Below are 15,529 nucleotides of genomic sequence, written 5' to 3' on the forward strand. Positions count from 1 at the left end.
CATGCATGAGTCTATGCATGAGACTATCAGTTGGGTCAGATGTTGAATACCTGGATAAGGTGACCTCAGGACTGCTTGATCCTCTTTGTTTATTTTTTGTAATCGCTCCTGTGACAGGGAGACTGGGCCTAATCTCATGTCTAGCATGGCCCCCAGATACAGCAGCCTCTAAGAAGGCACCGTGTGAGTGTCTTCCACGTTCACAAGGAAGCCATGGTTGGGTAGACATTCTACAACTTCCTTGAGCCCTGCTGAAGAGAAAACAGTGCCTGTGTGCCCTCCAAAACCTCAGCTCTCCAGGTGGGGTGATTGGAAGGCAGGGGCAAGACTGGCACAGGTCTCAGCTGCCTTTTTTGCAAACTTAGCTGACTGCTCCTCCACAGCCTCTGCCAGCTCCTGGGATGCTGCTCCCCAGTACCTTACCTTACTCTGCCTCACAGGGTTGTTGTGAGGATACAAGCAGGGGGAACCATGTTCATCTCCTTAAGCTCCTTGGAAAAATGGCAGAATGCAAAAAAGTAGAGGCCGTGCACACAGTATACCTTTAAATAACAAATAATTCTGGGTACTGTAATTCATCGCTGCCGGAATTATAATTCCCAGCAGCAGCAGCAGCAGCAATAATTTATTATTTGTACCCCATCCATCTGGCTGGGTTTCCCCAGCCACTCTGGGCGGCTTCCAACAAAGATTAAAAACTTCCCTGAACAGGGCTGCCTTCAGATGTCTTCTAAATGTCAGGTAGTTATTTATCTCTTTGACCTCTGATTGGAGGGCGTTCCACAGGGCGGGTGCCACTACTGAGAAGGCCCTCAGTCTGGTTCCCTGTAACCTCACTTCTCACCATGAGGGAACTGCCAGAAGGCCGTCGGCACTGGACCTCAGTGTCCGGGCAGAATGATGGGGCAGCAACCCTTAGCAAGCTGCAGTGCCCGGAATTCTTTGAGGGTGGAAATGTACTTTGAATGTATTTTAAAGGTACAGTGTGCATGCAGCCAAAGTGTGTTGCAATGCCTGCTGAAGGAGCTGAGAGAAAAGTGCTAGGAAGCTGTGCAAAGCTTGGAAGAAATGTGGGTAAAATGGCTGCAGTGTCCATGGATCTAGGCTTGGCAGCAGCAGAGACTAGCCCAGCTGGGCAAATGGGTAACTGCCCCCTCCACCACCCACCCTGCCTTTTTACTTGCCACTAGCCCAAGGGGTGCTGCTGTCAGCTCCCTTAATCTTACTCTCATGTTATGTACACACTATATCTTTAAAGCAAATTCTTTCACCCGAAGAATTCTAGGCACTGTAGTTACAATTCCTAGCAACACCTAGCCAGCTGCAGTGCCCAGAATACTATGTTGAGATTTCTGCACTGCAAGGGGTTGGACTAGATGACCCTCAAGATCCCTTCCAACTCTACAATTTTATGATTCAGGTTCCAAGATGTCTGCCGAATGATCTGCAAATTATACACAAAACACCTGGGCCTAAAATTGTGTGAATGGTTGGACCATAATGACTTATTAGAGATTGAACAAGCCGGCTTTACACCTGGCTGCTCTACTATTGATCATTGTCTAGTGCTTGACTATTTCATCTACAAATATGTGAAACACTGGAAAAAGTCACTGTATGCGGCCTTTGTGGACCTAAAGGCAGCATTTGACTCCATGTCTAGGGGAAGGCTTTGGGCTAAACTAGCAGATATGGGCATCAACAGAAGGCTATTACTCCTGTTAATTAAATTACATGAAAATAGCGCTGTGGTTAAACCACTGAGCCTAGGGCTTGCTGACCAGAAGGTCGGCGGTTCGAATCCCTGTGACGGGGTGAGCTCCCGTGGCTTGGTCCCAGCTCCTGCCAACCTAGCAGTTCGAAAGCACGTCAAAATGCAAGTAGATAAATAGGAACCGCTACAGCGGGAAGGTAAACGGTGTTTCCATGTGCTGCTCTGGTTTGCCAGAAGCGGCTTTGTCATGCTGGCCACATGACCCGGAAGCTATACGCCGGCTCCCTTGGCCAATAATGCGAGATGAGCGCGCAACCCCAGAGTCGGTCACGACTGGACCTAATGGTCAGGGGTCCCTTTACCTTTACTAATACCCTTCAGATAAGACTTGCACAGGATGGCAGACTTTCAAATGGAATTCCAGTTCAAAAGGGGGTTAGACAAGGATGTTTACTGGCCCCATTTTTATTTAACATCTATGTTAATTCCTTAATCACATGTTTGCATGTAATTGATACTAATCCACCTGTGTTTTCCAGTGGCAGAAAAGTTCCAATTTTAATGTACGCGGATGACGCTGTACTTCTTTCTCAAACCAAAGTTGGCTTGAAACAAGCGTTAGAGAAATTCAATGATCAATGTAACACTGAACTGCTAACAATTAATTTTGCTAAAACTAAAATTGTCCGCTTTGGCGGCTCCTTTAGGAAATACAATTGGAATATGAAGGGAAATGCCATAGATCAAACTAAGAACTTCCAATATTTAGGCATCACCTTCTCTTACAACGCCAAATTTTCAGCACATTTGACCGCATCTGCCACCTCAGCAGACTATTTAAAAGGAAAGGTGCTGGCTTCCTTCCTATGGCCTTAAAAGTCTTTCAGGCAAAATCTCTGGCCCAACTTCTTTATGGTTCACAAATTGGACTCTCTGCCAATCTTAAGATTCTCGAAACAGTTCAATCAAAATTTCTTAGATCCCTATTCGGCACCCCTAAAAACAAATCTAATGTAATATTAAGACAAGAATGCCCAGAGTTGGATTAAAAGTCTGGGAACAAGCAATATCCCTCTGGTTGAAAATTCATTATAACCCAAATGGAATGTTATCTCATTTCTTGGCCGCAGCCCCTTATCCACCTTGGCTTTCGCAAATTACTAAAAAGATCAAACAAATTGGCCTAAACCCAGAAAATCTCTTTAATGGTACTTTGAATAAGGCAAAAACAATTATTACTCAGAGGCTTTTTGACACTGAACTGCAAAAAGAAGATGCCTTACTTCCTAAGAACTACAGGTGTCTAAAATCTTGGCCTAATCTGGCAGCTGCCCCGTACCTATCCAATATTATCTATGAATCTTATAGATGGGCCTTTTCCAGAGCCCGATTTGATGCGATGCCTTCAGCTGTCTTACACAGCAAATTCTTGCGTATACCAATCGAAGAGCGCCTCTGTCCATGCATGTCTAACAAGGTGGAATCTATTATTCACATTCTTCTATTCTGTGAATTCTATAATGAAGAAGGATCGTGACTCATTTTACCCCTATTATCAAAATTCACACCCTTGCAATATTATCTGGAATTTCCCTCCGATACGTTACACAAATTCCTTCTGGAAGACTCTTTGAGCTCAGTATCCTACGCTGTGGCCAAATTCTGCACCTTAGCTATTAAAAAACGTAAATCTCTTTTATTGAATAACATATAACAATTTGTCCTGCCCTCCAATGATGATATTGCAGCTACAGTTCTTAGTTAAATTTCTTATTCTTTTATGGTGTTTTATTCCGCTGGACCTGTATTTTAAGTATTGTATATTGACTGTTAAAACCCCATATCAGTTGCTTTTATTGTTCATGCAGAATTATGCAGAATTTCTGGTTTAATATGCAGCTATTTGCCGTAATAAACATTGACTTGACTTGAATTTTATGATTCTAAAAGAATGTCATTTAAAGCCAGTGTGGTGTAGAGGCAACAACCCAGGAGACCACAGCTTAATGTTGCCCTTGTAGAACTCAGCATGGAGGACAGGGGACAAATTAGTATCAGTTGCCTTTGGCTGTTGCTCCTGCTGGTCTCCCTGACTTGTTCTGGCTGTGAGTCCCAAGGAGCACCAGAGACTACTGCCTGAGAAGACCCAAGTGCAAATAAAAAATAAATCCTCAGACTCAATCATCGCACAAACGACATGTTTGACATGTAAGAGAGTATTGACCCCTTTCCAAAGCTTTACCCAAAAGTACTTAGAAAATCCTGTGACTGATAGAGGACGCAGACATATTGGCTTCACAGTGGTTTAATATGAACAAGTCTTGGACATTACATAAAACAGTAAACTGAAGACACAGTTTGCCGAATTATAAGCCCCACAGTATGGATATGTATGTGTGTGTGTATATACATATAGACACACACACAAAAACACACACATACAGCAGCAAGAGCCTCTGATCTCCAGACTTGTGCACCAAATGAAGGAAGGAATTTTAAGAACTCATAGCTAATGCAGATCCACGAGGCAGCAGCAGGCCGCTTCCAACAGGAATGTTAGCACCTCTCCAGCAGATGAGAGTGGTCCGTGCAGAGACAGTTTCTGCATAGCCGTTGCTTTGGGAGCCCAGAGGAGAGAGTTTTCTGCTATCCAGTTACCCCATAGGTGGGTAGTGTATATCCACAACCTCTTGCCTGAAACATGCAGAATTGTATATACCAGTTCTTTCTCCCCTCCAACACACACTTGTACTGCTCACTCCAAATAGTGCAAACTTCAGAACAGGGAACTTTGTGATTACAGTCACTTTATTACTTAGGTGGATACAACTCTCTTCCTGCCCCCTGCCCCCACCTCTTGCAGGTTAGAGTTTTGGAGGGATCACAAAGTTTTTGTTCAGGTCAAACAAAGAGGCTGTACAGATACCATGGTCATCTGCAAGACCTCCCAACAGATTAAATATTAAACGAACGGTAGGGAACTTTGCACCATAACCCCAAATGGACACACACAAGAGGCCAGATGAAGGTATCCATTGAACACAGAAGCAGCATGCAAAACATCCCTTAGTTTAGGTTCCACTTGCTCCACCAAGGTGCAATCCTCAGAGAAAACACTGCTCTGCAGGTTTCATCATCAAGAGCCAGCCACCCAACTTTTTCTGCCCAGTCCTCAATATGAACCCTGCTTCTGAGACGCCACTGTTTGCTTTGCCCATGCATTTACAATGAGCCACTCTGCTACCAGAAGTTGTGGCTCCCAAAGGAGCCTTGTTCTTTGGGTAGCAAGTCTGCCTCTAACTCTACAAAGCCCAAAGGTTATTGGGGTAGGATTAGCAGCTAAAACCTCAAGACATACTGGAGGGGTCACTTGAAGTCCCTCCTTGAAGGCCACTTGAAGGCCTTACTGCTCAATAAAGGGAGCTTCCAAACTGCTTTTGGTCTACAGTATCCTCCTAGCAAGTTAAGGGAAAAACATTTTTTGCTTCCCGCTTTTAATCAATCTGGGGTGATGGGCACAAATGCTAACAAAAAAACCCTGAAACATCTCTGCAGTAGCCAAGAAAAGGAGCCTCAGAACCATGATTTCCCTAGGAAACCTGTGGCAAGGAGCACACTTACACATGCTGGAGAATCCTCCATATTCTTACACAAAGAAAAGCAGCTTTGATGTATGCTGCAATACCTTACACTAGTCTCCAGCTCATTATCAGCAAGCTTTACCTATCCACCAATAGGTACAAGCTCTTCCCAGGTTCTCACCTTTTTATGCAGAGACCAAAGACCAACAGAACTCAATGCTGCTGCCTAACAAGGGGTGGGGTGGGGTGGGATGGCGTGGTGAGCACACTAGACAAGTGAGGAGGTTTAAAGAGAAAAAAGCTGGTTCGGAAGAGGGGCAGTGTAAAAATAAATGTCATTTTTGCACGGGGAGAGAAAATGGAGAATGCCAGACTCCCCTACTGACGGACTTTTCCTGGGATGTAATTTCTATCGATGGTCTCCTCTTGCAGGAACATGTGTAAGCAGCGTTCGTTCTGTGCCAGCGGGTGTCCAGCAATTCTGCCAAGAACAAGAAGAAGTGTTAGATTAGCAATCAGCTACCCAATTCTGTACAAGGCAAGGCAAGATCATATTGTGCAACAGCAGCACACACAAGCACCCAGGACACTTGCAGCATTGTCCATCTACTTTGGCTGCCCTCTGTTATTTTCATTTGCCACCAATCCCATCTCTCAAGTCTTTGGAGGCACTCAGCACCCCCAGCATGCATCCTCCCCAAGAAACAGGCCCAGGAGGGCTTTTCATCTCTGAATTTGTACAGGGATATAGAAGGTTGTGCTTCTAAAGTTCAGCATCCAGGGACAACTGCCAGGTTCTGTGTATGAAGAGTAGTTTCCTTGAAAACTGGATTGTAGACCCTTCAGTTTTGTCTGCGCTACAAACATTTTGGTTTTGTATCAGCATAGCCATCATGTTTCTCTTTCCCCACAAGCAGATTTTCAGAACTGTAGTCGGATAAGTTTGTGTGATAGGGCTCATCCTAGTAGTTTACCAGGGAGAAATGGTTGTATGCGGTTTAGGAAGTGGGCATGACCCCCTAATTCCTCTCTGAAAGAAGCAGCTGGATAGTGGTGGAGCCTTATTACAAGGGGTTGGGATAAAGTCAGATAATGGGAAGATATAAGTTGAAAGTCTCTGGCTAGTAAACTGTTTCTTTCATGACTATAAATTTTAAAAAATAATTTAACAATAAACCAGCTTTCTCATTTTAGCATTTCTAGCAGACTTGAGGCAGCATAACTGCAGGCTCTTCACCACATAATACAGCTTTTGCCAACCCAGTGCCATCCAGATGTTCTGGACTAAAACTCGCATCAGCCCTGGCCATCACAGCCATACTCCCAGCAGGCCCAGCATCCTACAGTATAAAACATCTGAAGAGCACTAGGTTGCTGTAGAGTATCATAAAAAGCAGTGAGCACTGTATTAGGAATGTAGGCACTCTTCGGAGAACTACAATTCTTAGGATTCCATATGAAGAGAAGACCAATGGTGATGATGCCTAGAGTTACTGGCAACCATGATATGCGATCTAGTCACTACACTGTGGCATGACACATCCTCCCCTCCCAGTGTCTTTCACTTCCCCAAGTACTGAAGACCCAGGTGTCACTCTTACTTGTTTATGAACTGTTCTAAGCCCTGTCTTCTTTCTTCTATGAAGGACTCCTCAAAGATGCCCTCATCTCCTCGGAAAGGAAGCTGGCGCTTCAAGGCTTTGCCAGGCAGTGGAGGCACTACAATCTAGAAACATTGAGAGCATGACTTAAGAGGGGAGCAGAACCACTCTCTTTCTGCTGTTTGATCCGTTAGGGTCACCACTAGATACAACAGGGAAGAGTAGGAGAGCTTTCTGCCACAGGAATGAAGAAGAAATTTATTTATTGATCTATTTATTAAGCATACAGACTGGATGTTCATTTCCTGTACCCACCTTACTGTCACGCTCCAGCTCATTTTTCAGCCATTCAAAGTCACTGTACCGTCGCCTCACACAGGACTCTTTCAGTTTGAAGATCGGCAGATTTGTCTGAAAGGAGACAAGAGAAAGATCTAATTTACAACTGCTTTATTATTATTGATTTATGAATCATTCCCCATGAGGCATACCAAAGCAATTTGCAGTACAGTGGCCCCTCGACTTACGAATTACTCGACATCCGAAGTTTTCGACTTAAGAACAGGAAAAAATGGCCGCACGCTTACAAATTTTTCTACATCCGAACGATTTCAGATGCGGTTTCCTCGACTTACAAATTTTAAATGCGGTTTCCTCGACTTACGAATTTTTCCGAATATTCCCCCCCCCCGAAAACTGCTTCTCCTATGGCGCTTTGCATATGAGAGGCTTTAAAACCCCTGTGCCTTCCAGACCTCTGTGAGTTGTATGAGGCGTGGAGTGAGGAGGTGTGGAGCGGTGTTGGAGAGAGAGATTTGGAGCCAGTTGGAGTTGCTTGGAGAGTGTTGGGGTTTCTTTTTCCTGCAATTCTCTACTGCTGGGAAGGAAGGTTGGTATTCCTTCTCTTTACTGTGGGGGTTGCAGGGTAGGTCTTGTGTGTGTGTGAGGGGGTGTTCTTTCCATGCCATGTTTAATTTTTTTTTCTTTGCCTGTGGTCTTTGCACTTTAATGCTAAACTGAATGTCTGGTTTAACTGCACTTTCCCCCATGCCATGTGTAAAAAAAAATTCTTTGCCTGTGGTCCTTACACCTTGATGCTAAATTTTTGAGGCTGGCCATGAGGTTGTGTTTAGGTTTTCTGAGCAGGTTTAAGGCTCCTTTTTGCTTTCTGGCCTTTCTGCTGTTTTAAGAGTTCTTTTTGGTTTCTGCTCTTTGCAACTTGATGCTAAATTGCATGTCTGGTTAAACTGAACTTTTTCCATGCCATGTTAAAGTGCACTTTCTGCTCTTTTGTCTTCAGGGTCCTAATGATGTTTTTTCTTCTTCCTAGTATTTGTGGTGTCATGGCACCAAAGAAGCCAGCAGAGTCCGGGAAGCGCAAGAGGGAGTTGATTCTCTTGGAAGTCAAGCAGGACATCATCCACAAGCATGAGCAAGGCATGCGAATGATGGACCTTGCAAGAGAGTAGGAGTGCTTCAACCATTGCGACCATCCTCAAGGACAAGGAGACGATTATGGGTCGTGAGACATTCAAGATGAGGTCCGGTATCCGCAGCGTCGTCCAGCACGGAGAGGCTGCAAGTTTGGATCTGGCTGCAGCGGAAAAATTCGCCACGGAGTTCTTGGAGACCGTGACTGCTGAGGGCTACCTTCCAGAGCAGGTCTTCAATTGTGATGAGACCGGCTTCTTTTGGAAATAATAATAATAATAATAATAATTTATTATTTATACCCCGCCCATCTGGCCGGGTTCCCCCAGCCACTCTGGGCGGAAAAGGATGCCAAGGAGGACCTTCATCACACAGGAGGAGACCAATATGCCTGGCCACAAGCCGATGAAGGACCACCTCACCCTCTTCTGTGCAAACGCCAGGGGTGATCTGAAGGTAAAGCCTCTGCTTGTTTACCATTCGGAGAACCCCCGTGCTTTCAAGAAGCACAAAGTCAACAAGGAGAGGCTGAGCGTCATGTGGCGGTCCAACGCCAAGGCCTGGGTCACACAGGTCCTGTTTGTGGACTGGGTGAACCAGGTGTTTGGTCCAACAGTGAGGAGGTACCTCCAGGAGAGGAACCTGCCCCTGAAGGCCATCCTCTTGATGGACAATGCGCTGCACATCCTCCTGGGCTGAAAGAAGACTTGACGGGGGAATTCAAGTTCATCCGAGTCATCTTCCTGCCACCCAACACCACCCCCCTCATCCAGCCAATGGACCAGCAACTGACTGCCAACTTTAAGAAGTTGTACACGAGGGAGCTGTTCCGGCGTTGCCTGCACATGACGGATGGGTCAGGCATCACTCTGGCTGACTACTGGAAGCACCATTTCAACATTGTGAGCTGCCTGCAGCTCATCAAAATTGCGTGGGACAGTGTCAGCCAGAGGAGCCTCAACAGTTGCTGGAAGAACTTGTGGGCAGCCTGCGTTGCCTCCGCTGAATCCAGCACACAGGAGCAGACCATGGGGCAGACCATGGGCCTGGAGGTTTCAACACAGGACGTGGAAGAATTGGTCGAGGGACACAACCTTGAACTTTCCACCGAGGACCTGTTGAGCCTGCAGGAACAGGAGCAGCAAGGGGTGCAGCCAGACACACCTGAGGAGCAGGAGGAAGAGCCAAGGCAGTTGCCTTCGTCGTCTTATAAGAGGGCCTGAGAACTGTAGGGAGAGCTGCAGACCTTTGTGAACGATTCAGTGAGGATCAGGCTGCAGCCCAGGAAGCTGTGGAGCACTTTGATAATGTGGTTGTTGCCCCATGGCGAGCAATGCTCCGCAAGAGACAGAGGCAGCAGACCATGGACCGGTCTGTGGTGAAGCAGGCAAGGCAGGAGGAAGAACCTTGCTGTTCTTCCCAGTTGTCACCCTCTGCTCCTCTTCCCAGAAATGATTTCTTTGGTTTGAAAATTAAAAAGTTCATTACTGTTTGCAGTTTACATTTCCTGTTTTTCCTGTTCCCAAGTTGAGGTGTGTGGTGTAAAGAAATGTAACTTGAGGGTGAGGCATGTTCCTTCGAAGAGTGCCTGCCTTAGAATTGCACACAAGTGTCCTTAACATGTTCCCAAGTTGAGGTGTGTGGTGTAAAGAAAGAGGCATGCTCCCTCGAAGAGGGCCTGCCTTAGAATTGCACACAAGTGTCCTTAACATGTTCCAAAGCTGAGGTGTGTAATGCTTTAAAATGTTGGCTGAGGCATGTTCATTGTGCCTGCCTGTCTTTGAAAAGCACTGCAGTGACCTGCATCAGGTCCAAAAACTGTGTTGAGTAAGGTTTAGAAATGTTGGCTGAGGCTGAGGCATGTTGAGTGTGCCTGCCTGCCTTTGAAGTGACCTGCATCAGGTCCCCCAAAAATGATAAAGTGCTGTTGTAAATGTTTATTGTTGAAAAGTAATGTTGCTGTGCAGTTTGCATGCCTTTAAAGTGCACTTGATAAAGAGTTTTCCACAAAAAACTGGTTGTCTGGGTCTTTTTCCTAGGCTCCGGAAAGAATTAATCCATTTCCAATGCATTCCTATGGGAAACCGCTTTTCGACTTACAAACTTTTGACCTACGAATGTGCATTTGAAACGGATTAAGTTCATAAGTCGAGGGACCACTGTATAACAAACTTATGCAAAACACAAAACAATGTACAATTGTTTTAACTAACAGTTTAATGTAACAACTGCAGATACATAAAATCAATTCAAATCAAATACAGGTATCAAATGATATAGAAATAATAATAATATAATACAATAATTTATTATTTATAACCCACCCATCTGGCTGGGTTTCCCCAGCCACTCTGGGTGGCTCCCAATCGAATATTAAAAACACAATACAGCATTAACAGATGTCTTTTAAAAGTAGGATAGTTGCTTATTTCCTTGACATCTGATAGGAGGGCGTTCCACAGGGCAGCCGCCACTACCGAGAAGGCCCTCTGTCTGGTTCCCTGTAACCTCACTTCTCACAGTAAGGGAACCACCAGAACCACCAGAAGGCCCTCACACTGGATCTCAGTGTCCGGGCTGAATGATCAGGGTGGTCACCTTCAAAGGTAGCCCCACATAGAGCGCATTGCAGTAGTCCAAGCGGGAGATAACTAGAGCATGCACTACTCTGCGAAACAGTCTGTGGGCAGGTTGGGTCTCAGCCAGCATACCAAATGGAGCTGGTAGACCTGGACACAAAATTGACCTGCGCCTCCATGGACAGCTGTGAGTCCAAAATGACTCTCAGGCTGCACACCTGGTCCTTCAGGGGCACAGTTACCCCATTCAGGACCAGGGAGTCCCCCACACCCACCCGCCCCTGGCCCCCCAAAACAGCTTCTTATAGAAAAATTCCAGCTAATAATAATAATATATTTATACCCTGCCCATCTGGCCGGGTTCCCCCAGCCACTCTGGGCGGCTTCCAACAAAATATTAAAATACAGAAATCCATCAAACATTAAAAGCTTCCCTAAACAGGGCTGCCTTAAGATGCCTTCTAAAGGTCTGGTAATTGTTATTCTCTTTGACCTCTAGTGGGAGGGCATTCCACAGGGTGGGTGCCACTACTGAGAAGGCCCTCTGCCTGGTTCCCTGTAACTTGGCTTCTCGTAGTGAGGGAACCGCCAGAAGGCCCTCGGCACTGGACCTCAGTGTCCAGGCAGAACGATGGGGGAGGAGACGCTCCTTCAGGTATACTGGACCGAGGCCGTTTAGGGCTTTAAAGGTCAGCACCAACACTTGAAGAAAGTAGGAAAGTAGGAAAAACCCCTGGGCCAGTAAAATACAATCTAAATCAAATCCCTTATGAATACACAGTGGAAGTGAGGAACAGGTTTAAGGATTTAGATTTGGTGGACAGAGTGCCTGAAGAACTATGGATGGAGGCTCGTAACATTATACAGGAGGCAGCAATGAAAACTATCCCAATGAAAAGGAAATGCAAGAAAGCAAAGTGGCTCTCCAATGAGGCCTTATAAATAGCAGGAGAGAGAAGGCAAACAAAGTGTGAGGGAGATAGTGAAAGATACAGGAAGTTGAATGCAGATTTCCAAAAAATAGCAAGGAGAGACAAGAGGGCCTTCTTAAACAAGCAATGCAAAGAAATAGAGGAAAACAATAGAATGGGGAAAACCAGAGATCTGTTCAAGAAAATTGGAGATATGAAAGGAACATTTTGTACAAAGATTACCATAATAAAGGACAAAAGTGGAAAGGACCTAACAGAAGCAGAAGACATCAAGAAGAGGTGGCAAGAATACATAGAGGAATTATACAAGAAAGATATGGAGGTCTCGTATACCCCAGGTAGTGTGGCTGCTGACCTTTAGCCAGACATCCTGGAGAGTGAAGTCAAATGGGCCTTAGAAAGCACTGCTAATAACAAGGCCAGTGGAAGTGTTGATATTCCAGCTGAACTATTTAAAATTTTAAAAGATGATGCTGTTAAGGTGCTACACCCAATATGCCAGCAAGTTTGGAAAACTCAGCAGTGGCCAGAGGATTGGAGAAGATCAACCCATCCCACTCCCAAAGAAGGGCAGTGCCAAAGAATGCTCCAACTACTGCACAATTGCGCTCATTTCACACGCTAGCAAGGATATGCTTAAAATTCTACAAGGAAGGCTTAAGCAATATGTGGACCGAGAACTCCCAGAAGTGCAAGCTGGATTTTGAAGGGGCAGAGGAACTAGAGACCAAATTGCAAACATGCGCTAAATTATGGAGAAAGCTAGAGTTCCAGAAAAACATCTACTTCTGTTTCATTGACTATGCAAAAGCCTTTGACTGTGTTGACCACAGCAAACTATGACAAGCTCTTAAAGAAATGGGAGTGTCTGATCATCTCATCTGTCTCCTGAGAAATCTCTATGTGGGACAAGAAGCTACAGTTAGAACTAGATACGGAATAACTGACTGGTTCAAAATTGGGAAAGGAGTACGACAAGGCTGTATGTTGTCTCCCTGCTTATTTAACTTATATGCAGAATTCATCATGCAAAAGGCTGGACTGGATGAATCCCAAGCCGGAATTAAGATTGCCGGAAGAAATATCAACAACCTCAGATATGCTGATGGCACAACCTTGATGGCAGAAAGTGAGGAGGAATTAAAGAACCTTTTAATGAGGGTGAAAGAGGAGAGCGCAAAATATGGTCTGAAGCTCAACATCAAAAAAACTAAGATCATGGCCACTGGTCCCATCACCTCCTGGCAAATAGAAGGGGAAGAAATGGAGGCGGTGAGAGATTTTACTTTCTTGGGTTCCTTGATCACTCCAGATGGTGACAGGAGTCACAAAATTAAAAGACGCCTGCTTCTTGGGAGAAAAGCAATGACAAACCTAGACAGCATCTTAAAAAGCAGAGACATCACCTTGCCAACAAAGGTCCGTATAGTTAAAGCTAGGGTTTTCCCAGTAGTGATGTATGGAAGTGAGAGCTGGGCAATAAAGAAGGCTGATTGCCGAAGAATTGATGCTTTTGAATTATGGTGCTGGAGAAGACTCTTGAGAGTCCCATGGACTGCAAGAAGATCAAACCTATCCATTCTGAAGGAAATCAGCCCTGAGTGCTCACTGGAAGGACAGATCCCGAAGCTGAGGCTCCAATACTTTGACCACATCATGAGAAGAGAAGACTCCCTGGAAAAGACCCTGATGTTGGGAAAGATGGAGGGCAGAAGGAGAAGGGGACGACAGAGGACAAGATGGTTGGACAGTGTTCTCGAAGCTATGAAGATGAGTCTGACCAAACTGCGGGAGGCAGTAGAAGACAGGAGTGCCTGGCGTGCTATGGTCCATGGGGTCACGAAGAGTCGGACACGACTAAACAACTAAACAACAACAAATCATATCAGCCCTTAACCTTCTCTTCTCCAGGCTAAACATACCCAGCTCCCTAAGCCGTTCCTCATAAGGCATACAGACTGTGGAATACAGAGGTTCCACAGTCCTAGGGAGCCCCTGCTTTATATGATTACCAGGGAGAAAGTTTCCCTGAACTCACTGTGGCTTCAGCATAGGGAGGAGAAAGGTGGAAAAAAATTAACCCCACACACCCCTCAGTCTCTGCTTAAGTTTATCTATCTCCAAGGCTGCCCCACATAGCCACAATTGGGATCCATGGTAACATCAGGCAGGTGTGCACCAAGGATGCACCAGATCCTACCCCAAATCAAAAAAGAAACCAAGCCTACGCTTAAGGCTTAGCTCAGAGATTGGCAAATTTATCGAAGGATGGGCCAGTCAAACACACTGTCTGTCAGAGGATGGGCCGGAGTGTATGCGCATGCGTGCTCTTCCGGGTTGGAGCGCCTGTGCCACACGCTATCTTTCCAGTGCTCCTCCGACCCAGAAGTGCGTCGGAAATAGCGTGTGCGCATGCACACAGGCACTTCTCCGTCTCGCATGTATGCACACACACTATTTTCAGTGCACACCCGGCTCGTAGGAGTGCCTGTGCGCATGTGCACAGGTGCCATCAACCCGGAAGTCAGTTCCCGCGCCGGCAAGAGCGGGGGGTGGTGGTGGCAGGGGTTGCCATGGGCCAGTTAGACAAGCCTCGTGGGCCGCTACTTGCCCATGGGCCTTAGGTTGCTGACCCCTGGCTTAGCTGATTCACACCGACTTACAAGCCCATTCACTACTTGCACATTCTGTGAGGCAGGATCAGCTTGAGCAAGCAGATCTAGCCTCAAGCTCACCTGTGTGCTTTGTAGTGGGCAGCCTCTCCCAATCCAGGGCCACCTTCTCCTCCATAGAACGATCTAACCACTATGCCACACCACCCGTTTATACTGCACTTACCCCATAGCCTCCATGTAACCACAACATTCCTGCATCTCCTGCTTACAGGAACAGGGTAATAATAAGTACATATAAATGATTTTTTTAAAATGAATTAAAATGAGGGTCAGAATCCCCCCCCCTCAAAAAGGCGATATTGGGCGTGGCACGAGGGCGAACCACTCCGTTCCCTCCCATTGATACCGAGAAAGAGCCAGTGGAAAGCCACGCCCACTAGCAGCCCCCGAGGCCCCGCCCCCTTTCCCCTCACCCCACCCCCGCCCCCTTGCCCCCCTCCCTTACGCACTCTCATGCGGAGCTCGTAGCTTGTGTATCTGGCCCGCCCGACGCCCACGGTCTGCGGGTTGAAGATGTCGATCTCCAGGAAGTTGCTGGGCGGCCCGTAGGCGTCCGTCAGGTCCTGCGGCTTCGAGTTGAGGCGCCGCGTGTCGGCCACGGCCGCCTCGGACATAGCGGAGAGGGAAGGAGGGGAGAGCCTGGTGGTCAGAGCCGCCTCAGCGGAACGCGCCCTGCCGCCGCTGCCGCCAGCTTCTCCTCACATCCGCGGCGCCGCAATACCATGGCGCCGCCCCGGAACCTGCGTGGGGAGGCGCCGCGCTGCGCCCGCCCTGCATAACTCCGGTGGGGATTCATGTTCCGGGGCCTGCCTCCTCCCTCTGACAAGTCGCGCCAGCCCTGTAACGCGCACAAGCGATAACAGGCACATTGGTTAAGCGGCGGTGTTTATGAGTTATCTTCGGCGCGTGGCTGTGCGCCACCGAGCCCCGGAACCTGTATGGCGCAGCAGTGGTCAGTTTATGGTGCAGGGCCGCCGCTAGGTGTCCTACTCCGAGCTCTGCGCCCTGAAGTGCCT

General features: G+C 46.8%; 1 protein-coding gene across 1 annotated transcript; it reads right to left on the reverse strand.

Moving 5' to 3' along the window:
* Positions 1 to 4,003: 4,003 nt before the first annotated feature.
* Positions 4,004 to 15,222, reverse strand: SNX12 (sorting nexin 12). Its single transcript, XM_088665198.1, has 4 exons — positions 14,963 to 15,222; positions 7,212 to 7,307; positions 6,897 to 7,021; positions 4,004 to 5,776 (listed from the first exon to the last, which is right to left on the reverse strand). The coding sequence occupies exons 1-4, from the start codon at positions 15,125 to 15,127 to the stop codon at positions 5,674 to 5,676; spliced, it is 489 nt and encodes a 162-aa protein (XP_088521324.1). The 5' UTR covers positions 15,128 to 15,222; the 3' UTR covers positions 4,004 to 5,673.
* Between the last annotated feature and the right edge of the window lie 307 nt (positions 15,223 to 15,529).

The sequence above is a fragment of the Zootoca vivipara genome, chromosome Z2, assembly GCF_965207765.1.
Source record: "Zootoca vivipara chromosome Z2, rZooViv2.hap1.1, whole genome shotgun sequence".
Lineage (NCBI taxonomy): Eukaryota > Metazoa > Chordata > Lepidosauria > Squamata > Lacertidae > Zootoca > Zootoca vivipara.

Coding starts and splice junctions, on each gene's coding strand:
- SNX12 (XM_088665198.1), bottom strand. CDS start 15,127: ATGTCCGAGGCGGCCGTGGCCGACACGCGGCGCCTCAACTCGAAGCCG. Junction 7,308..14,962: donor GCTACGAGCTCCGCATGAGA/GTGCGTAAGGGA, acceptor GTCTCCTTTCAG/ACAAATCTGCCGATCTTCAA. Junction 5,777..6,896: donor TTAGAACAGTTCATAAACAA/GTAAGAGTGACA, acceptor TGTTCTTGGCAG/AATTGCTGGACACCCGCTGG.